At 50.0% G+C, this 22,368-nt stretch overlaps 1 protein-coding gene across 1 annotated transcript; it reads left to right on the forward strand.

Annotated features, from left to right (window-relative positions):
* The first annotated feature begins 164 nt into the window (after window positions 1-164).
* RBP3 (retinol binding protein 3) lies at window positions 165-18,036 on the forward strand. Its single transcript, XM_082424046.1, has 4 exons — window positions 165-8,742; window positions 10,967-11,157; window positions 13,036-13,178; window positions 14,675-18,036. Exons 1-4 carry the CDS (start codon window positions 5,695-5,697, stop codon window positions 15,151-15,153), a joined length of 3,861 nt encoding a protein of 1,286 aa, XP_082280172.1. The 5' UTR covers window positions 165-5,694; the 3' UTR covers window positions 15,154-18,036.
* The last annotated feature ends 4,332 nt before the right edge of the window (window positions 18,037-22,368 follow it).

Below are 22,368 nucleotides of genomic sequence, written 5' to 3' on the forward strand. Positions count from 1 at the left end.
TTGTGACCACCTAGAGGGGTGGGATAGGGAGGGTGGGAGGGAGACGCAAGAGGGAGGGGATATGGGGATATATGTATATGTATAGCTGATTCACTTGGTTACAAAGCAGAAAGTAACACACCATTGTAAAGCAATTATACTCCAATAAAGATGTTTAAAAAAAATTAAAAACAAATAAATAAATAAAAGTTAGGTTATTTGCCTTTTTATTGTTGAGTTGTAAGTGTTCTTTATATGTTCTAGATACTAGACCCTTATCAGATAAATGATTTTCAAATATTTTCTCCCATTCTGTAGGTAAATACCAGTGTCTTTTAATAAATAGAAATAATTTTGAGAACAAAAACAATAAAAATAAAACTAACAAAATATTTACATAATTTATATACTGAAACCATACAACACTGATAAATCAATGAAGACATAAATAAATGGAGTTATACCATTTTCAAAGATTGGAAGTCTCAGTATTGTTACGATGTCAATTGTCCCCTAACTGATCTATAGCTTCAGTTCAATCCAAATCAATTGTCTGATTCTAAAATCAATTATTGGTATCTAAAATGTACATGGCTTTGGATAAATCCATATAAATCCAAAGGAACTAGAATAACCAAAATAATTTTGATGAAGAATAACAAAGTTCGAGGGATTACATTACATGATTTCAAGACATACTATAAACTATAGTAACCAAAACAGTGTGGTATTGGTGAAAAAACAGACAGAATACAGCAGAACAGAGAGTACAGAAATAGACCCACTCATATGTGGCTAATCACTTTTTGACCTAATGCCAAGGCAATTCAATAGGACAGGAAAGTTTTTTCAACAACTAGTGTTGGCAACTGGATATTGACATGGAAAAAGAAAATCTTGACCCCTTCCTCATACAATAAAATAAATATACACATACACAAAAATTAACTCAAAATGGATTATAAATGTAAAACCTAAAACTATGGAACTTCTAGAACAAAATATTAAAGAAAAGCTTGGTGACCTTGGAATAGGCAAAGATTTCTTAGGTATGGCACCAAGAATATGAATCATAAAAGAAAAAATTGATAAATTGGGATTCATCAAAAACAAGAACTTTTAATCTTCAAAAGACACTGTTAAGGACATGAAAAGACAAGCCACAGATTGCGAAAAAATATTTGCAATACATACATCAGGCAAACGACTCATATCTAAAATGTACAAATAATTCTTACTTGATCAATAGTAAGACAAAAAACAGCCTCCTCCCCCTACCCCCTACAAATGGGAAAAGGGTTTAAACAGACATTTTACTACAGAATATATACAAATGGTCAATAAATATACAAACAGATGCTCAACACAATTAGTCATCAAGGAAGTCCCAATTAAAATCACAATGAGAATGTACTATATACCCATTATAATAGTCAAAATTTAAAAGTCTAACCATGCATACAAATTGTTGGCATTAATGTGGGGGAATTGAAAGTCTCATATGTTGCTGATAGAAATTTCAAGTTTGGAAAACATTTAGATTGTTTCTTAAAATGTTAAACATGCATTCTTGTCCTAGTAAAAATAAAAACATACATCCACGCAGAAACTTATACTCAAACATTCACAGCAGCTGTATTTGTAATAGTTACACTCTGGAAGCAAATTGTAGTTCGATCAACATGTGAGTGGATAATAAATTGTAGTATATCTATACAATGGAATACTACTCAGCAATAAAATAAGTGACCTAATGGTACACTCAACAGCATAGCTGCTTGTCAGTGTTTGTCTGGAGATGGAGACGCAAGGGGATGGATAACAAAGGGGCATGAGGAAAATCTGAGGATGAGGGCAAGATACATTACCTTGCTTGTGGTGATAGTTTCATGGGTGTATACACATGTCAAAACTCACCAAATTGTACATTTCAAAGATGGGCAGTTTATTGTATGTCAATCGTACATAAATAAAGTTGTAAAAAAAAAAAAACAGAAAAAATACACATTTATTATATAATTTTAAGGTTACTGAAAATATAATAAAGAAAAAGAATAAATAAACAAGTGTCCAACCATTTGATTCAGCAAGCCCAGGTTTGGATATTTTTCTACAGAAGCAAGAAGCACTAGTCCTAAGAACATGTGTTTGAGAACACTTATCGCAGTATTGTTTATAGAAGCAAAAACAGAAACAACTTAAAATATCTTTTGCTAGGGAAACAGATCAGTAAATTGTCAAGGACAATTATGCAGCCATTAAAAGAACAAACTTTATGCTTCAACTTGGAAGGTTGTTTCTGCTGTATGCTTAAGTGAGTAAAACAAAATGCAAATTATCCTGTGTGCTATTATGAGGTGACACTAGGTAGATGGATGGTTGGATGAGCATCAGAGATGGGCAGATCCATGGATGGACAGATAGATCTCCTACATATGTGCTTCCACATATGAGCACAGAGAAAAGTGAGGACAGCTACACATTAAACTGTTATTATTGGCTGGATTAGAAAGGCTTTGGGAGAAGATTGTTCATACATTTATGAATTATTTAACTTGCAAATATGAGTATGTTTTACTTTTATTTTTAGAAAAGTAAAAAGAAAAAGGATTAAAATAAAGTAAAGGCAAGATTCAACTTGCTTTGAAATACATCCCAAAAATATGTTGGCTTGAGGGTTAGAGAGGGGACCAGAGAGAGAGAGGTGAGAGAAAGGAAGGATAATAAAATGTCAATGGTAGAATCTAGGTGAATAGGTCATGGATATTTGCTGTGCCAATTGAAAATGACCATAATGAACACTGAGGGAAAACTAACATAAAACAATAGATAGGTAGGTATGTAGATAGATAGATAGGAAGATGAATGGATAAATAACCAGACAGACAAGGCCTCTGACCACTGCAAAAAGGGAATCCGTAATGTAGCAGGAGATTAACTTTTTCTGGGATTGCCAGGCTCCAGGTGTGCTCCATTTGACTCCCAGTAGCACACCATCTGTGCCATTGTCCCCCTTTTAATCTCCCTGGAGTATGCTCTGGAGTGAACACTGTGTCAGGGCCTTTCTCAGGTGTACAGACTCTCCAGATACACAGAAGCCCATGGAAGGTTTGGGTCTTCAGAAGCATTTGGTACCCCCAGGGTCCCTAAGACAACCCCTGCCTCTTGGGTTATCTCTCCCCAACCCCATCGGGGAGTTCTGATCACAGGCTGTCTGCCACTCATCAGCTGCTACTGTGACCTCAGCTTCTTCATTATACCTGCTGACACTGTCACAACAATACTGTGACGCTCTTCTCCTTACCCTGTTTCCCTTTTGAGGAAGCCAAGGCACAGAGCAGTCATGTCACTTGATCTGGGTCTGTACTTTAGAAAGCGGTAGGGTTTGGGGGTGGCTCCTGAGCCCGTGCTCTTAACACCTCTGCCCACATGGCTGCTTGTACAAGTGAGGGGGAGGCAGGGGCTTTGACTGCATCCCAACTCCAAACTCAGCCCCCAAGATCACAATGGGACTCTCTGCAGCCCCTGGGCCGACAGCTGGCAGAGGCTGCTTGAAAGCTCCTCCTGGCTCCCACAATGGGACTTGCCCAGAACGTGCTCACCTTAGACAGCTGCCACCTGCTTATGCCCCCCTCATCTGGGGGCCAGGACATCCCTTCCTCCTGGAGAGTTCGGGGAACTCTGGGGACAGAATTTCCTCCCACTGGCCTCAGGCCACACCCACAGGAGGACACATCATCTCCCCTTGCAGGCACTAACCTGGGCACCTCAGGGACTTGCAACAGACCCCAGGCCTGCTTCTACGTCCTCCCTGGGGCTCTGGGCCATCCACACAAATCAAAGCCCCACACCAGCTCCAGGCATCCCACCCCGAGACTGCATTTTAATGAGTTCAGGGGAAACACTTTCCCCAAAGAGATACTTATTCCTGCTTATCTTCATCCACACCTTTCCTGGTCCAAAGGCTTTGCCTGGGTTCAAGCGATGATGGGAAAGTGCCCTCAGAGGATGAGACTGGCATGTTCCAAGTTGTGATTCCCCAGGCGGCGGTGGAGCAGAGGGCTCAGCCTTCCCAGTGGGGACTAAGGAGGCCTTATTATTATAATAAATCAGTCTCACTTGATTGGCTGCAAACGGTGGAGTGATGTGACCATATGTCACTTTGGCATTAAACAAATCCTAATGAGCTAAGAATATGTTTGTTTTAGCTAATTGACCTCTTTGGCCTTCATCAACCACTTGGTAAACATCCTCAGATAATGATTTCCAGAGAGCGGATTGTGGCTCTCGAGTGTGCTGAGAAGGTCCCCCGGCCCCAAGACCACCTCCTCCGGCTGCCGGCTGAGGCACACGTGCGCGCCTGCCTATGGCCACCCAGTCCCAGGAGGGTGCACTGGCGGTAACGGGGCAAAGGGAAAAGAGTGCAGCCAGACTGCTCTCCCAGCACTCCTCCCTGCTTATGTGACCACACTCTGAGCCATAGCTGTCTCGTCTGTTAAGTGAGGGCAATGCCCACTCCCAGAGGGATGGGGAGACAAAGCAGGGGTTCTAGGGTCTAGGCTCCGTGGTAGATATTCTTGGAAATCTGTGCCAAATCAGTCATAAGCTGGACAAACGTCACTTCTATGCGAAGGAGCAGGAGTCCAGCAGTTCTCTGGGGACTGATGATCTGGATACCTGTGGGGTCTGGACCACAGAGACCTAACTCCTCCAACTCAGTTCTCCTTGCAAGCAGTGGGCCAGGGGCCGAGCCCTCAACCAGCGAGGGTCTTCTTTAGCCAGCATAATGGATGCTTGTTAGATCTCAGAGCTAACTTCATCTGCCCTGGAATCACCAATCCCGTTCATCATGCCCCACAGTGAAGTTCAGACATTTCACTCCAATCATCTGAAAGCTGTCGGGGGGAACCACTTTGGTTCCCTGGATGCATTAGCAAGACAGGGGAATAAACTTGAAACCGTGAAGTAGATGGAGCCTCAGACTCAACCTCGGCATGGTCTAAGTGACTGTGACCCCACAGGCTTCTTCTGGCTGCCCTCACATCCCCCCACCTAGGATGGTGGGCTTCCGTTAGCTACTGAACTCTGTTTCTTCAGCTACAAAACAGAGCAACTATCTGATACAGAGAACTTATCAGTAATTGAGTGCTTCCTTCTTCCCTGATGCTGTCAAGTGCCTTACCCATATTTTGTCACTTAATCTACACAATAAGTAAGACACTTCCCTAAGGCCACAGAGTAGAGGGTGGCAGCATCAGGCCCCCAAGTTCTCCCTAATTCCAGAGGGGTGTGTCACCCAGTGCAGTGGGGAAATGCTATTTACTTGCAGGTTAATAACTCTGCTTTGCAAGGTAGAGACTGTCAGCCTGTAAAGCATGGGGCACAGTGCCTGGCATGTGGCAGGAACTCAAACGGTAGTTATTCACGTTAGTCTACCAGAGGTGGCGCAGCAAGATGAGACCCCACATACCTTCTGAGTCAAACCACTTCCGCCGCTTCTCCCCAGTCCCCAGGGCTGATGCGCTTGAATTAGACAGGATTAAAGGCTTACCGGAGCTGGAAGCTGCAACCCAACTCCCGTGTTTAGCCCCAGACCTTCTGTCCGCTGGCTGAGAAGGACGCGGGAGAAAGGCAGCCACGCAGAGCAGTGCTGTTGCCTGGCGCACGGTGTCAAGAGAGCTTTTGTGCAGGAGCCAGCCCTCCCTCTGGATCCCCATGTCAAGAAAATGGGCCCTGCTCTTGCCCATGCTGCTCTGCAGCCTGACTGGCCCTACACACCTATTCCAGCCGAGCCTGGTACTGGACATGGCCAAGGTCCTCCTGGATAACTACTGCTTCCCAGAGAACCTGATGGGGATGCAGGAAGCCATCGAGCAGGCCATCAAGAGTCGTGAGATCCTGGCCATCTCAGACCCTCAGACTCTGGCCCATGTGCTGACAGCTGGCGTGCAGAGCTCCTTGAACGACCCTCGCCTGGTCATCTCCTATGAGCCCAGCACCCTCGAGGCTCCCCGGCAAGCCCCAGCACTCATGAACCTCACGCTAGAGGAACTCATTGCGGGGCTGCAGAACGGCCTCCGCCATGAGGTTCTGGAAGGCAATGTGGGCTACCTGCGGGTGGACGACATCCCGGGCCAGGAGGTGATGAGCAAGCTGAGGAGCTTCCTGGTGGCCAACGTCTGGAGGAAGCTCATGGGCACCTCTGCCTTGGTGCTGGACCTCCGCCACTGCACTGGGGGCCACATTTCTGGCATCCCCTACGTCATCTCCTACCTGCACCCAGGGAACACAGTCCTGCATGTAGATACCATCTATGATCGCCCCTCTAATACGACCACTGAGATCTGGACCCTGCCCGAAGTCCTAGGAGAGAACTACGGTGCCGATAAGGATGTGGTGGTCCTCACCAGTGGTCGCACCGGGGGTGTGGCTGAGGACATCGCTTATATCCTCAAACAAATGCGCAGGGCCATTGTGGTGGGCGAGCGGACTGTGGGGGGGGCCTTGGACCTCCAGAAGCTGCGGATAGGCCAGTCTGACTTCTTTCTCACCGTGCCCGTGTCCAGGTCCCTGGGGCCCCTGGGCAAGGGCAGCCAGACTTGGGAGGGCAGCGGGGTGCTGCCTTGTGTGGGGACACCGGCCGAGCAGGCCCTGGAGAAGGCCCTGGCCATCCTCACGCTGCGCCGCGCCCTGCCTGCCGTCATCCAGCGCCTGCAGGAGGCCCTGCGGGAATACTACACACTGGTGGACCGCGTGCCTGCCCTGCTGCACCACCTGGCCAACATGGACCTGTCCTCGGTGGTCTCCGAGGAGGATCTGGTCACTAAGCTCAACACCGGCCTGCAGGCCGTGTCCGAGGACCCCAGGCTCCTGGTGCAGGTGGTCAGGTCCAAAGAAACCTCTTCTGGGCCCGAGGATGAAGCTGAAGAACCCCCGGAGATGGTCTCGGAAGTGCCCGAGGACGAGGCTGCCCGGCGGGCCCTGGTGGACTCCATGTTCCAGGTGTCCGTGCTGCCAGGCAACGTGGGCTACCTGCGCTTTGACAGGTTTGCTGACGCTTCAGTGCTGGGGGTGCTGGCCCCGTACATCCTGCGCCAGGTGTGGGAGCCCCTGCAGGACACGGAGCACCTCATCATGGACCTGCGGCAGAACCCTGGGGGGCCGTCCTCCTCCGTGCCCCTGCTGCTCTCCTATTTCCAGGGACCCGACTCTGGCCCCGTGCGTCTCTTCACCACCTACGACCGGCGCACCAACGTCACGCAGGAGCACTTCAGCCAGACCGAGCTGCTGGGCCAGCCATACGGCACCCAGCGCGGGGTGTACCTGCTCACCAGCCACCGCACCGCCACCGCAGCCGAGGAGCTGGCCTTCCTCATGCAGTCGCTCGGCTGGGCCACGCTGGTGGGCGAGATCACGGCGGGCAGCCTGCTGCACACGCACACGGTGCCCCTGCTGGAGACGCCCGAGGGGGGCCTGGCGCTCACGGTGCCCGTGCTCACCTTCATCGACAACCATGGCGAGTGCTGGCTGGGGGGCGGCGTGGTCCCTGATGCCATCGTGCTGGCCGAGGAAGCCCTGGACAGAGCCCAGGAGGTGCTGGAGTTCCACCGAAGCCTGGGGGAGTTGGTGGAGGGCACGGGGCACCTGCTGGAGGCCCACTATGCCCGGCCAGAGGTCGTGGGGCAGACAGGCGCCGTGTTGCAAGCCAAGCTGGCCCAGGGCGCCTACCGCACAGCAGTGGACCTGGAGTCGCTGGCCTCCCAGCTCACGGCAGACCTGCAGGAGATGTCTGGAGACCACCGTCTGCTGGTGTTCCACAGCCCCGGCGAGATGGTGGCTGAAGAAGTGCCCCTACCACCTCCCATCGTCCCCTCCCCAGAGGAGCTCTCCTACCTCATCGAGGCCCTGTTCAAGACAGAGGTGCTGCCAGGCCGGCTGGGCTACCTGCGTTTCGACGCCATGGCTGACCTGGAGACAGTGAAAGCCATCGGGCCGCAGCTGGTACAGCTGGTATGGCAGAAGCTGGTAGACACACCCGCTCTGGTCGTCGACCTGCGCTACAACCCCGGCAGCTACTCCACGGCCGTGCCGCTGCTCTGTTCCTACTTCTTCGAGGCAGAGCCCCGCCAGCACCTCTACTCCGTCTTTGACAGGGCCATGTCGAGGGTCACAGAGGTGTGGACACTGCCCCAGGTGGCAGGCCAGCGCTACGGCTCCCACAAGGACCTCTACATCCTGGTGAGCCACACCAGCGGGTCGGCGGCTGAGGCTTTCGCTCACACCATGCAGGACCTGCAGCGTGCCACCATCATCGGGGAGCCCACGGCTGGAGGGGCGCTCTCCGTGGGCATCTACCAGGTGGGCAGCAGCCCCTTATATGCCTCCATGCCCACGCAGATGGCCCTGAGTGCCAGCACCGGTGAGGCCTGGGACCTGGCTGGGGTGGAGCCAGACATCACCGTGCCCATGAGCGTGGCCCTCTCCACAGCCCAGGATATAGTGGCCCTGCGTGCCAAGGTGCCCACTGTGCTGCAGACAGCTGGGAAGCTCGTAGCAGATAACTACGCCTCCCCCGAGCTGGGAGCCAAGATGGCATCCAAACTGAGCCGTCTGCAGAGCCGCTATGCCAGGGTGACCTCAGAAGCTGCCCTGGCCGAGATGCTGGAGGCTGACCTGCAGGTGCTGTCCGGGGACCCACACCTGAAGACAGCCCATATCCCTGAGGATGCCAAGGACCGCATTCCTGGGATTGTACCCATGCAGGTGAGTTACAAGGGAGCCTTGGTCCAGCACAGTCCCAGGAGAGAGTCAACCAACTGTCCGCACATCCAGGGCTCCGTGCAGGGTGCAAGGCAACGGCTTCCAGACGTGTTTTCATGTTAAATTTTTCACCAATCACGTCTTTTCCTCTCTCTCACCCTGCCCTCCAGTCCCTCATGTGCCCATGAGGTCCCTGAGCACCTCAGTAGATCATTGGTACCCACAGGAGCTCAGTTTGAAAAGTGCTAGTATAGAAGGAGCTTCACTCTTGGCTAGGTAGAATGCAAGGGTTTGTAGGGCTCTCACTGTCAGTGTTGGAGAAAGAGGTTGATAAGTCACATGAGGTCCCCGTGATTTCCTATTCTGGAAATGTGGGGTTTGTGTGTGTCCACATCACCTGCCTGCCTCAGGGGTTTGCAGTTTGTGTGAATGAGTCAGGGAGATGGAGACAGGGAATCAGCACAGGTCCTGGCATCACAGTTGCCTTGGAGCTAGAGCATGGAGCCTGGGGACAGGTCCAGGAGTGTCCACACACAGCCAGGACAACCCCTGCAGTGAGGCTGCCTTGGGTAGGCACCGACTGCCTTCTCCTCCCCTCCCCCAATGCCAAGTACTGTCTCCCAAAGGAGTTGTGCTGGGTGGGCGTGCACCCTGACACAAGGGCCAACTGAATGGGAAATTCTGGGCCAGGCTGTGTGGTCAAGATATTTGAAGCCAGCACTGCAGGTCTGGGGAACACTGAAAAGGTAAATCAAGGCTGCAGGGTAGAGGAGGGAAAAATTCTCCCGATCAAAGGCCAAAGCACACCACAGGACTCACCAAGCACTCCCATCAGCAAAGAGCCGGATCTAAAGCACCTTTACAACACCTCTCCATGGTGTTTATCATCTATGATATAACTGCATAGTCACAACAAGTAGGCAGGGCAGCATTTGTCCTGGTTCCCTTGAAGCCAGGACCTGAGATAGGGGCTTAGGCGTGGTCAGTTGATGTGGGATGTGGTCACTGCAGCAGGAGTGAGGGAGCAGGGAAAGTGGGACAGGAAGTGTGGGCGTGTTATTGAGCCTGTTGCTTCTGAAGATTGCAACACACCCTGACAAGTGTGAGGAATGCCTCTGCAGACGTGACCCCACGGTTCCCGCTCTCTGTTAGCTGAAGGTCTCCCTGGGGACATGAACTCTCTCAGATTCTGGGGCAGCTTGGAGAAGGTCCTGAAGTAGAGAGTAAAAAACAAGGGTATGCTAGAGGCAACGCCCTGTCAGCCTGGGTCAAGCTGTGGCTGAAATCAGAGGAGGGCTGAGGGCACCAAAAGCATCTACTGTCGAATTGTTATCCCATTTTACAAAAAGAGGAACTGAGGCCTGGAGGGGTACAGAGGAGAGTGGCCCATGGCCCAAGGGCTTGTGACTGAGGTCAGCACAAGGCCTGGAGGCCAGGTGTCCTAGTCAGCAGGGGTGTTCCTGGTTTGGAGTCACCTGGTGTGGATTCATATTCTGGCTCTTCCACTTACTGGCTGTGTGACCTTGGGCAAGTTACTTAATCACTCTGTGCTTCAGTTTTTTTCAGTAAAAAGATGGCGATAATAGTGTCTTCTCTACAGTAACTGCTACAACATGCTCAGTACAGGGCCAGATCCCTGGTAAAGACTCAAGGGCCCAGTAGTTCATGTCTTCAGATGATGATGTCTTTAGATGATGAGCTCAGAGACAAAAAGTGTCTGGGGAGCTCAGGGGAGTCAGAGTGGAGACCATGCCTGGGCCTTCCAGCTCTGACGCCAGGGTGAGAGGTTGGCACCCATGAGCATTCCCTGTAAGGAGGCTGCTGACCACTCACTGGGGTTCATATCCCAGGCCCACTACCCATGTAACCTCCTGGATACCATCAGGAAAGGCCCTGGCACCTACTACCTCCTTAGGAAATGTTAGCTCCCTTCCCGTGGGCTCAATATATCTCATGATATAAAGAACCTCCGTGACACCCACTTTCAAATCTGACCTTTCACTGTATCTGGCAGAAGTGACAGGGGGTGGATACTGGGCACGGTTTGGCAGAAGAACAGGGAACCATGGCTATGGGAGAGTTTGACCTGGACTTTAGCGGAGCTAATTGTCCATTTAAGTACTATGATCAATAATGAAATAAAGATACTCAGAACCTTAAAAAAAAAAAAATTTCAGCTTTCAAATCTCTCCTCTCCTGACATGGAGCCGACCTCCCTCTCTTTCAGATCCCTTCCCCTGAAGCCTTTGAAGACCTGATCAAGTTTTCCTTCCACACTAATGTGCTTGAGGGCAACGTTGGCTACTTGAGGTTTGATATGTTTGGGGACTGTGAGCTGCTCACCCAGGTCTCCGAGCTGCTGGTGGAGCATGTCTGGAAGAAGATTGTACACACGGACGCCCTGATTGTCGACATGAGGTCAGTGGGCGGGGCTCAGCAGTTCCCAGCGAGGCTGGGGCAGCTGCTGGAAGACAGTCAAAGCCATGAGTCTAGTAGGGAAGAAAGGACCCTGGGATGCCGGGCAGACCCCAAGTGGAATAGCCTGCCTGGCTCTCAGGGCTCTGGCCAGCTATTCTGGGGTTCTGGTTTAATTAGCCAGGTGGGGTCCCAACACTGTTGGTTTTTTTAAGCTCAGATGACCAAGGCTGAGAACCACTGAGCTAATCCAGTGGTCCCCAAACTTACCTAGTCACAGGATTCAGTGAGGAGAGAGGGAAAGGGTGACCTTAAACACACTGATTCCAGGACCCCTCCCAGCCCTGCTGAATCCAAAGCCCCAGGAGTGAGGTCCGGCGATCTGTATATTTAACAGACATCATCCCGGTGACTCTGATGATCAGCCATGTTTGGGACAGCTAGGCTTCCACCTGTGCTTGTGCCGCACATCTTACGGAATCAGCCCAGGACAACCCTGGTCATGAGAATCATAAAGCCAGTGGCCCAGAGAGAATTTGCGATTTAGCCACTATTGTTGCAAAAAGAACTCTTTACGCTACAAAATGATTGTTGGGGGGATGCTTTCAGCTAGACCTCTCATCTGCTTCTGTGAAGGTATGCCTCATACAGGTTGAGTTTCCTTCTGAGAGCTGGGGGAGGGGACTTGGAAGGGTAATGGGTAGAAGAATGCCCTTCAGTGACCAGGTCTCTTGTCACTCCCGGGGCCATCAGCAGACGTGCCCTGGGCACCTTCCATGGGCACTGGGAAGGGGGAAGCCAGCTCCCCTGGCAATTGGACACTTCCGCCCCCCACCCCCCACCCCCATCCGCAGTGCTGGATATACTGAGAGGGAGCTCTGGCTGCTGGCTTGCAAAACTCTTGAGATTCTTAGTCGTCACTAGGTGGCACTGGATCCCAGAGGCGGACTTTCCTCCCTGGAAGGTGAACCATCTCCCAGGGCTTGGGTTTGGGTGTACACAGAACTTGAGCTTGGGGACTCCTGTGGCACCTCTGATGACTTTATTCTTCAAACGCTCTATTGAACATCCAAATGACCCTCATGCTAAGTCCCTTTCTGCTTAATGGTGTCATCCAAATTTTTCTAAAGAGGAGACCCAGCCCACAGGTGTGCTTTGCTTAAAGATCCTTCCAAGCCAAGGTTTGGAGGTTCAGATGCTGAAGTCATGGGCCCTGAACACATCTGGGCCATCCTAGACCATCAACTGGAAGAGACTCCTAATACACTGCCAGCCCAGCATTCCTCGTTACACAAATAAGGAGACAGGGGCCCAGCGAGGTCAGACAGCAGGACAAATCCAAATAGCCTGGAATGATCACAGGATCCCTCATCCCCAATGCAGTTCCACAACTCTGAACACTCCACCACACTAAGAGCCATGTTAGGACACCTCAACTAAGATACCTAGTGGGTTTTGTGAAATTATCAAGCATGAAACCAGGGAAGACAGTGCTCTCAAAATGTGCAGACAGCATGGGTGCATGGGAGCAGGCCACGGTCAGTAAGCTGGGGAAATTTATCAACAAGTTCCCGAGGACCTAGGGCCTTTAATATAACATATACAATATGTATCACATAATGTATTAATGTGTGAACAGAAGGGGTGGGTAAGTTATGCAGTATTTTCTAAATGAATTTGACCACAAAGTCTCTGGTTCTCAAGAATCTTGTACTCTGGGAAATGCCAACCAAAGAATTCTGTAGGAGGAAGAAAGGACACCAGACTGAGGCTGCCTGGAATTAGAACCCTCCACAGGGCAAGGATTAGGGCACCCAGAGGGGCACCGAGGGCTTCCCTGTGGGCTCCGCCCCTCAGTAGGCAACATTTCCCTTCCCTCAGGTTCAACATCGGTGGTCCCACCTCCTCCATCTCCGCCATATGCTCCTACTTTTTCGACGAAGGCCCACCTATTCTGCTGGACAAAATCTACAACCGGCCCAATGACTCTGTCAGCGAGCTCTGGACCCACGCGCAGCTCGAAGGTGGGTACAGAAGCCTTTCCTTCCTATTATCATTCTAGAAGCTTCTGGGAAATCAAGGAAAGACAGTTTGGGTTCGGGTAAAAGTAACTGTAGCTAGAATATAAAGCCCCCGTCCGATGCCATGTACTCTGTACATAAGACCTTTAATCCCTGCAAAACATGTACCATTATACCTATTTTCTAGATGAGAAAAATGAGTCCCAACTAGGTCAAATAGCTTGTCTAAGGTCACTCAGCTAATAAGTGACAGCTCCCAAACTCGAACACTGATTTGTCTAAAACCAAAATGCCTGCCATTCCTGCCATAGCAACCATCAGCCTGCAAGACAAATGTAAAGCTACAAGGGTCCTCGGGCCATCACCAAATCCCACGGCGTTTCCAGTGATTTTCCATCTCACCTGAACCCTCAGCAGCTTCCCAGCACACCTACCTAAAGGAAGTTCATGACTCTGATGGGGCTTGTGTTACCTGCCCTGGGCCCAGAGCAGTGGCCGGAGGAAGCAGTACAGGCCCCGCGCTTCACAGTACCACGGCTGTCCAGCCACACCCCAGGTGGACAGCCTTGCTCCATCTCCCTTGCCTAGCTTGCAAAACCAAGGAACCTGTGCGTCCATCTGAAAAGAGGGGGCTGGGAAACCAATGGGGGGTGTGCCTCCTCCGATCAGAAAAGCACCCTGCAATTTTCATTTGCATACTTCCTTATCACACAAGCATTTGGAGGGAATCTTCCAAGATATACATTCAATAATATTGCAAAATGTAAATAAAAATCAGGACCAGATGAATTCTCAATTCAAATAGACATTCAAGACCAGTAGTTAAAAACAGATCTGCAGATCATGGGGTCTTGGAATTGCGATGTCCAGTACGGAAGCCACATGCCACACATGGATTGAGATGCATAAAGTGTTCAGTGCACACCAGATTTTGAAGACTTTCATGAAAAAAAGGATGTAAAATATCTCAATAATTTTATTGATGACATTTTGAGAGGAACAAATTTTAGATTTATTGAGTTAGATAAAACAGTATTAAAATTCATTCTATCAATTTTGTTTTACTTGTTTAATGTGGCTTCTAGAAAACTTGAAATGACATATGTGGCTTGCATTCGGGCTCATGTTGCTTTTCTATTGGACATCACTGTCCTAGAGGGCTGTCGTCATTAAGTCACAAACTTGGCTCTTCTGAGGGTCCAAAGTGAAGAGAGTCTGGTCAGGTTAGCCCTTTTCTCAGGTAAGTCAGTCCAGCCTCTTCCCATCACTGGTGGTAAAATCTCTCAAGCGCTGGCATGCTCAGGATCTGGCACACATCCTTATCCCCATTTTACAGATGCAGAAACTGGGGCTCAGAAAGGTGGGGTGACTTGCCTGTGGACACAAGGACACAGAACTAAATCCCTGGCCCTCCTCTCTGGAGTCTAAGCAGTATGGAGAAGGCAGGTGCCCAGGGTGAGGACTTGACTCCCTATTTTGAAGGGCCTTATATCCTGCAGGTGAACGCTACGGCTCCAAGAAGAGTATGGTCATTCTGACCAGCAGTTTGACAGCTGGCGCCGCAGAGGAATTTACCTACATCTTGAAGAGGCTGGGCCGGGCACTGGTCATCGGGGAGGTGACCAGTGGGGGCTGCCAGCTGCCGCAAACCTACCACGTGGATGACACCGACCTGTACATCACCATCCCCACTGCCCGCTCAGTGGGGGCTGCAGACGGCAGCTCCTGGGAAGGGGTGGGCGTGGTGCCTGACGTGGCTGCCCCTGCAGAAGCAGCCCTCGCCAGAGCCAAGGAGGTGCTCCAGCACACTCTGCTAAGGGCAAGGCGGAGCCCACGCCTGCACGGCCGCCGCAAGGGCCACCGTAGTCAGAGCCATAAAAGGGCGGGACCTCTGGGACACATCCAAGGGACACCCAGGCATGAGGTCCTGACTGAGGCCCCCAAAGGGCAGAAAACGGGCCTGCTGCCCTCTGGTTAGGCTTGAGAATCAGAGGTACCCTTGGAGCTCATATATCTGGTCTCTTCCCAATTGCCAGCATCCTCTCTGTTGGAACACCTCGGGACAGGAAGCTCACCCCCTTCAAAGTCCACCCCCTTCAGGGAAGTGAAGTCCAGATCTATCCCCACCCACGCTTCTTAACCACCAACCCCTGGTCCTCATGCTGTCAACTAGAGCATCTCTGTCCAATAACGTCATAACGTGAGCCACGGATGCCAGGCACATGTGTCACTTTACATTTTTAAGGAAAGTATAAAGAAGCAGGTGAAATTAATTTTAATAGTATACTTTATTTAACCCACTATATTCACAGCAGTATCATTTCAATGAGTATTCAATATAAAAGTTGTTATGAATGAGATGCTTTTGCACCAAGTCTTTGAGATCCGGTGTGTGTCCCGCGCTTATAGTACATCTCCATTGGCACATATCACGTGTCTAGCACACAGCAACCACCTGCAGCTGGTGGCTCCCATGTGGGACAGTGCAGGCCCAGAGGTCAGGAGCCCCACTCCCCCGCTACACTGTCCCATTCTGTCCTCCCTGCACCTGCATCTTCCCCAGTAGTGTACCTCTCCCACTCTGCCCTGGGATCATTTCTGTCCCCGCCATGCTGTGTAGTCCTCAGGGGTGGAGACCATCCTACGCATCCTCGTCTCCTACTGCCCAGCACTTGGCATGGCACCTGACACAGGCAGTGGATACACAGTAAACACACATGCCTCTCAAGCTGCAAAACTATGTTTTCCTCCAAGTGGCAGCCCTCAGACACATGAAGACAAGTTCAGTTTCACTTAGAACCCTCTCCTCCCTGCCCTAAACCTTCCCAATCCATTTCTACACAGCAAGTCTATCTTTCCTTCACGATCCTTCCATGACCTTGTTCTCCTGATTCTGCCAGGGACCCAAAAGTGAGCTCTGGTGCCACGCAGAATTCCACCATGCAGCGCTGCTACCAGAGGGGAGAGTGGCCCTGGGTGGTGGTCTGGGGACCTGCCCTGCTCGTCCAAGTGCAGCCGGTCACTGTGTCAGCTCTGGAGACCAAGCTGACTCCTAACAGGGTGAGAAGTTTGAGGCAGGCAGAGCCCAAGACCTCCCCCAGAGTTGGGCCAGCCCTGGGAGGAGACCTGGAGCCCAGGGGTAACCTGGGGGAATGAGAGGCCCCCGGCTTGTGCCCTGGGTCCATGCAACTCTGCTCTGCTAGAGTCACAGGGACCCAAAAATGAGAGACCTCTGAGGCTCTGCCCAAAGTCATGGTGGGGCGAGGCCAGGAGGGCGGGGAGATCCCAGTGCACAGTCCTTGCTCCCAGAGCTCCAGGCTCCAGGACTGCCGGGGTGAAGATGAAGTTCTGGTCCTATCTGGCCTGGCCCTCTGGTGAGTCCAGGCTGCAGCTGCCAAAGGCGACTCCCCAGGGCACCAGGCACGGCCTGGACTTCATCAGCCCCCTCCCTAGACCTCAGAGATCTGGGGAATCTGGGCCACCACCATCCCTAGGGGTTTCTCCACCAGAACACCTCAAAACAACCCTGTCTAAACTGGAAAGCCCTGATGGAAGGCAAGATTTCTCTCCAGCTCCTTTTCCTCCTGCTAAATTCAAGTAAGATTCATGGCATGATCGAATTTTAGTAGTTATCATATATACTGTGATCTCACATTTTTCTTCATTAAACCTACTGCTATCCAGGCAAATGTGTGACCACATTATATGCTTACACTCTAGGACTCTCTCTCCTCCCTCTTTCTCTCTCTCTCACATACACCCACAAAGAGATATATACATATATATACATGCATATATATGTATGTGTGTGTGTATATATATATAATATACATATATATATAATATATATATAATATACATATATATATATATATATATATATATACACAGAGCTATGTGATGATTATCTAAATCAAACAATGGTTTCTTCTAGATGGTAGCATTTGGGGTGATGTTTTAACTTTCTTATTTGTACTTTCTCTTTTTCTTAAATCCTTATAATTAGCATATATCATTATTTTCAAATGCAGCCGTCATTATTCGAAAAATATAGTAAATAAGATAAAATAAATTATATAACTGACTCACTACCTATACCTTAGTGATCATTAGTGGTTGTTCATTTTTTTATGGGTTTTCCTTTCACATCTTTTGGATTTCCTTGATTTGCACCACTGGTGTTTCCTGCAGCTTAATTTGTTTAAGGTGTCCCATAGGCACTGTGGGGTCACAGATGGCAAATACCCTGGTGGGTCTTAAACAGGGGAAGGGGCGGAGCAGTTTAGGGTGGGTGACATACACAGATCTCTCTTCTGAGCTTCACACCACATGGACATCCATTATTACCATCTCCACCAGAGTCAGCTCCGCCCAGAGCCTTAGACAGGATCAGTTATTCACTGGCGGTCACACATCTAGCACAGTGGATGTTTGCCCTCCTTTAGGCCACCAGCATTTGCACCCCCTTTGGATGTTCAGAGAATTGCTCCCCATATGAACCTGTGGGAAACAGACTTACTCAGAAGCAGAGAGGTGGTTAGGAGCTCAGGTTCCAGCTTGAGCCTGCCCAGATAGGAAGGTCAGCCCTGCCACTTCCAGGCTGTGTGACTCTGGGCAACTTACTTACTTCACATCTCTGTGCCTCAGTTTCCTCATCCATGTGATGGACGAGATAATAGCACCTTTGGGGCTGTGTAGATTGAATGATTAATCTAGTGCTTGGCCAATGTCAGCTCTAACCATTCCCCCACCATGAAATCAGATGTCTTGGACGCTCACTTTTCCAGCTCCCTGGCTGTGGGGTATGGACATGTGGTCCTGCCTGGGCCAACCAGAGGCCTGTGTGCAGGACTTTTTTTTTTTTTTTTTTGGAGCAAGTGACCCAGGGAAGCTTGGTAGCAGCAGTGGCCAGATGTGGCCAGTGTGCAGGGCAGCATGGCCATGCCCCCACTTATCAGGGGCAGAAGCAGCACCTTCCAGAGGTGGTTCCCCTGCCTGACCACAGCTGAGGTCCTGCTGAGTAGCTCCTTGCTTCTGCCTACTATTCAGCCTGGGCCCCCTGCTTGCCCACCCAACACTGGGTGCAGCCCTGGCTCCTCTCAAGATATCCTTTTCCGCTTCAACCAGCCACAGACTTTGCTTTCTTACAATGAACTGCACCGTCCATCCCCTCTGCCTTGTCTTGAGGTCCTGACTCGGTACCTAAATCCCCACCACAGCCTCCTGCCCCATTTCTGTGTTCCGGCCTGTAGCCAGGGCCACTGCTCTGCCATGCAACTGTCTCCCATGTCCCCCTGCTTGAGGACCCCACTGATGGCTGTGAGAGGGGCTGGACCAGGCCGCCACCCCCTTTCCCAAGGTATCCCCAGCCACAGACAGGCTGGACTTTCACCATCAGGATCCTTGCTGAAGACTTGACCCAGCTCTCAGGCCATGCTGGAGCACCAGAGGGTAGGACCCCAGCTCTTCTCCCATCTCACTCACCCTCCTGCTTCCTGTGTGCTTCCATCTGCCAAACAGCCCAACACGAAGCAGACGGCCCTGTTTGTGTGTCAGTGAGGGTCATGGCCACCCACACAGCTTTAATGCAACAAAAGGATACAACTTGGAAAGAAAAAGGATACAGCCCGAATCACAGCTGTGGGCAAAGAAACCTGCGTCCAAGGTCTCCAGTGGAGAGCGCTCATCTCACACTTCCTGGTTTCTATAGGATTAGCTGCCTAAGGACCTCCTTGCTACCTTGCAGATCAGGGTGGCTGGCAGTGAAAATAGCCTCCTAATCCAAGCAGCTTAGAATAACAAGGGTATCAGAGGCTACTGGCTTCCTGTCTCCTGCTCCAGGAAAACATAAGATGACTGGGGAAGAAAAAGTTACATTTAAAGAACAAGAACGGCTACCCTCCTTCCAGAAGGCACTGTCTCCCCAACGCCCATTCAAAATCGCTTTCCCAAAATTCTTCTTTTCTAGGACGCGGCACAAATCAAAACACATTGGAGAATAATTTGTTTTTAAAATAAAAGTTTTATTATATGGATTTCATATCTTACTATATGATGTTTGGACCTCACACATGACTACTACAAAAAACATAAACAAAATTATACATATAGGCAGGGCATGTAAAACCCCTTCTCTGAAGAGAAGTGGCCTGCAGGGGAGGCATGCTGCCACCAGGGGGCGGCAGCACCTCTCAAGGAAAGAAAGGCTGGGAGGTTTACCTTAGGACAACGCCTGCTGACTTTCACCCCTCTACAGGGTCTCTCCCTGTGCCTAGAGGAACAGGGCAGTACTGTGAGGTTAGCAGGGCCAGGCCCACCACCCAGCTGGTTCAAAGGCTGGGAGCATAACAGAGTTAGGGGTCTCCAGCTGGTGGTTCCTGCCCCTCCCCACGCCACCACCACTAACGTGCTTCCTTAAGTCCATGCCATTTTGGCCATCAGTTTTTTAGAGACAATTCCACATACGGTCCTGATTTCTGGCCTCTCTTGAGAGCTGCACTTGGCCTGGCACTAAGGATCCTTCACCTAGGACACATGAGCTCCAGGTGTCAGGACGACCCTCACCTCCTCTTCCCTCCACACCCCCCAAGCCCAGTGGGCTACACATACTTTCATCAACATAATTATATAGTTTTTTGAGTAGAATCTGTGGTCTAAGATTCAGGAATTGGCCAGAAGTAGGTATGGACCTAGGACTCTGGCCTTGTTAAGGTTTTACTTCTCTTCCAGATAAAAGCAGAAAGAAAAGCAAATCTTGGTTAAAATTGAGAACTAAAATGGATCTGAATTCAGAATGTCTCATTTTAGCCTCATTAGCACATTTGGGGGACTTTTAGAAATCTTAATGGAATGGCTGCTGTTTGGGAGGTCACATATTGAGATATAATTTGCTATTTTTCCAGCCACTATAGGTATTTTCTCTTCCATTGTCCAAAAAGCAAGCCAAGACTTTCTGTTTATTGGCTCAGTGGCTCCTGTGTTACCTGCCTAATGATGGTATTGCCAGAAAACCACCAGGGCTGAGATCCTGGGAGAAGATCCAGAGCACGTTGGAGGATAGAGGCAAAGACACCAGCACAGCATGGGGATGCTGCTTGATGCCAAGAGAGGGTATTCTTAGGTGGGAGGTGCTGGGGAATGTTCTGCAAACTGGAGAGACTGGGGTGGGGGTGGGGATTTTAAAAAGACAGACTGCCTGTCTTACCAGAATAGGATTATGGTAGAGAACAGATTAAATTAGATATAGAGAATTTAAGGAATGTGGTTATCCTTACGCCAGAATTGTCAAGTAAAATTCATACCTGCTGATGTGATGTTCTGTGGCAACATCATCTGCCAACTCTTAACTGGGATGGAAGGTGGCAGAGAGAGCGTGGGCAAAGTCATGATTAAAAGTGACTGATCTCCAGTCGATACAGGAGGGTAGGAGAGAAAAGGGACGAGACAGGCTTCAACTGCCATGGGGACTTTGGGAAGGCAGCCTGGTGACAAGTAGGAACTGCCACATTAATAAACTGTAAGTCATCACCTCCATGAGTCATCTTGGCGTCTGTCGATTTGAATGGCTACAAAGCAACTTGCATCTACATCAATTTTTACCAAAATGAACTCCACCTTAAAAAGTTGACTTGGGAGATGTTTTCTTGTGCTTCTTCATAAAATTAATTAACTTTAATTTTTTTTTCAAAATGTCTCTCTTGCTTATGAATGACACGGTCACTATTAGTAATCATTCTGTTTGCAGCCATAGCCAAGGTTCCCAGAGGAGTGTGGGTGGGCCAGGGAAGACACACCAGTGTAGACATCTCAGGGGTCCTAGCCTTGACCTCACCACCTCTTGCTCTGCATCGCTTTGCCCGTCAGCTCACCGTGGACCTTAATGCTCACTGCTATAAAGTCAGGGGATGGGCTAGAAAGGTAGAATCCCTTTCAATTCTAAATTTCTATTGTTTTAGTATAGTGCACTTATGCCTGTCAAACTGATTTCAAAGAAATTATAGAGCAATCCAACAAGTCAGAGGAGAACAGCTGTGCATCCATTTTAACAGATGTCGAAACCCTTGTGTGAAGCTGGTTTGTCAGGAATGAGGCCAGAACCAGGCATCTCGTTCATTCTTCCCACAAAGGTCTGTCGAATGCCTGCTATTTGCCTACATTGCTCTAGCTGCTGGGGATACAGCAGTGAACAAAACAGCAAAAATCCCTTATGGAACTTACATTCTAGTGATGGGAAATACAAGAAACAAGACAAATCAGTAAAAAGAGTAAGCAAAACAGTGAAAAGTGCTCAAGAGAAGGGCAATCGAAAATGTTGGGGAGGGGAGGAAGGGTGCAAGTTGAAACTGTAGACAGGGAGTCAATGCCTGTCTTAAGTCCCAGTTTTTTCATCATCCACAATGCCACACAACCTGGCTGGGCTGAGCAGACGCATGGCAGGCTGGGAAGGATGTGAGCACAAGTGGGCAGTCCTGCTTGTACTTATTCTTGTACTGCTTCTCCAGAACCCATGGTCTTAGGAAAGTCAGCTGACCTCTTGGAGTTCAGTTTCTTCTGTAGTAAAATGGGAATTAAGTATCTACCTCCTGTGGGACTTCTCTGGTGGCGCAGTGGTTGGGAGTCTGCCTGCCAATGCAGGGGACAGGGGTTCAAGCCCTGGTCTGGGAGGATCCCACATGCCACGGAGCAACTAAGCCCGTGTGCCACAACTACTGAGCCTGCGCTCTAGAGCCCACGTGCCGCAACTACTGAGCCCACGTGCCACAACTACTGAAGCCCATGTGCACCTAGAGCCCGTCCTCCGCAACAAGCGAAGCCACCACAATGAGAAGCCCACGCATCACAACAAAGGGTAGCCCCCACTCACCGCAACTAGAGAAAGCCCACGCACAGCAATGAAGACCCAACACAGCCAAAAATTTAAAATTAATTAATTAATTAATTTAAAAAAGTATCTACCTCCTGGGCATGTCATGTGGATTAAATGGCATAACGTACATCAGTGCACGGTGTGGAGTCTCAGATCCCAACCCTATGAGGTGCCCTCTCCTGGGGACGGCAGGAGAGGGAGGCTCCCCAAAGCTTCATCCCCCTTCTGGGCACAGCCTCCCGGTGGGCAAATTGTAGCCCCACGCAGCTCCCAAAGGGACCCGGCCGGCAGGGCTCCTCACCTCCTTCAGGGAGGGTGGGGCCTCCA

The sequence above is a fragment of the Balaenoptera physalus genome (assembly GCF_965194825.1).
Source record: "Balaenoptera physalus genome assembly, chromosome: 14".
In the NCBI taxonomy this organism is placed as follows: Eukaryota; Metazoa; Chordata; class Mammalia; order Artiodactyla; family Balaenopteridae; genus Balaenoptera; species Balaenoptera physalus.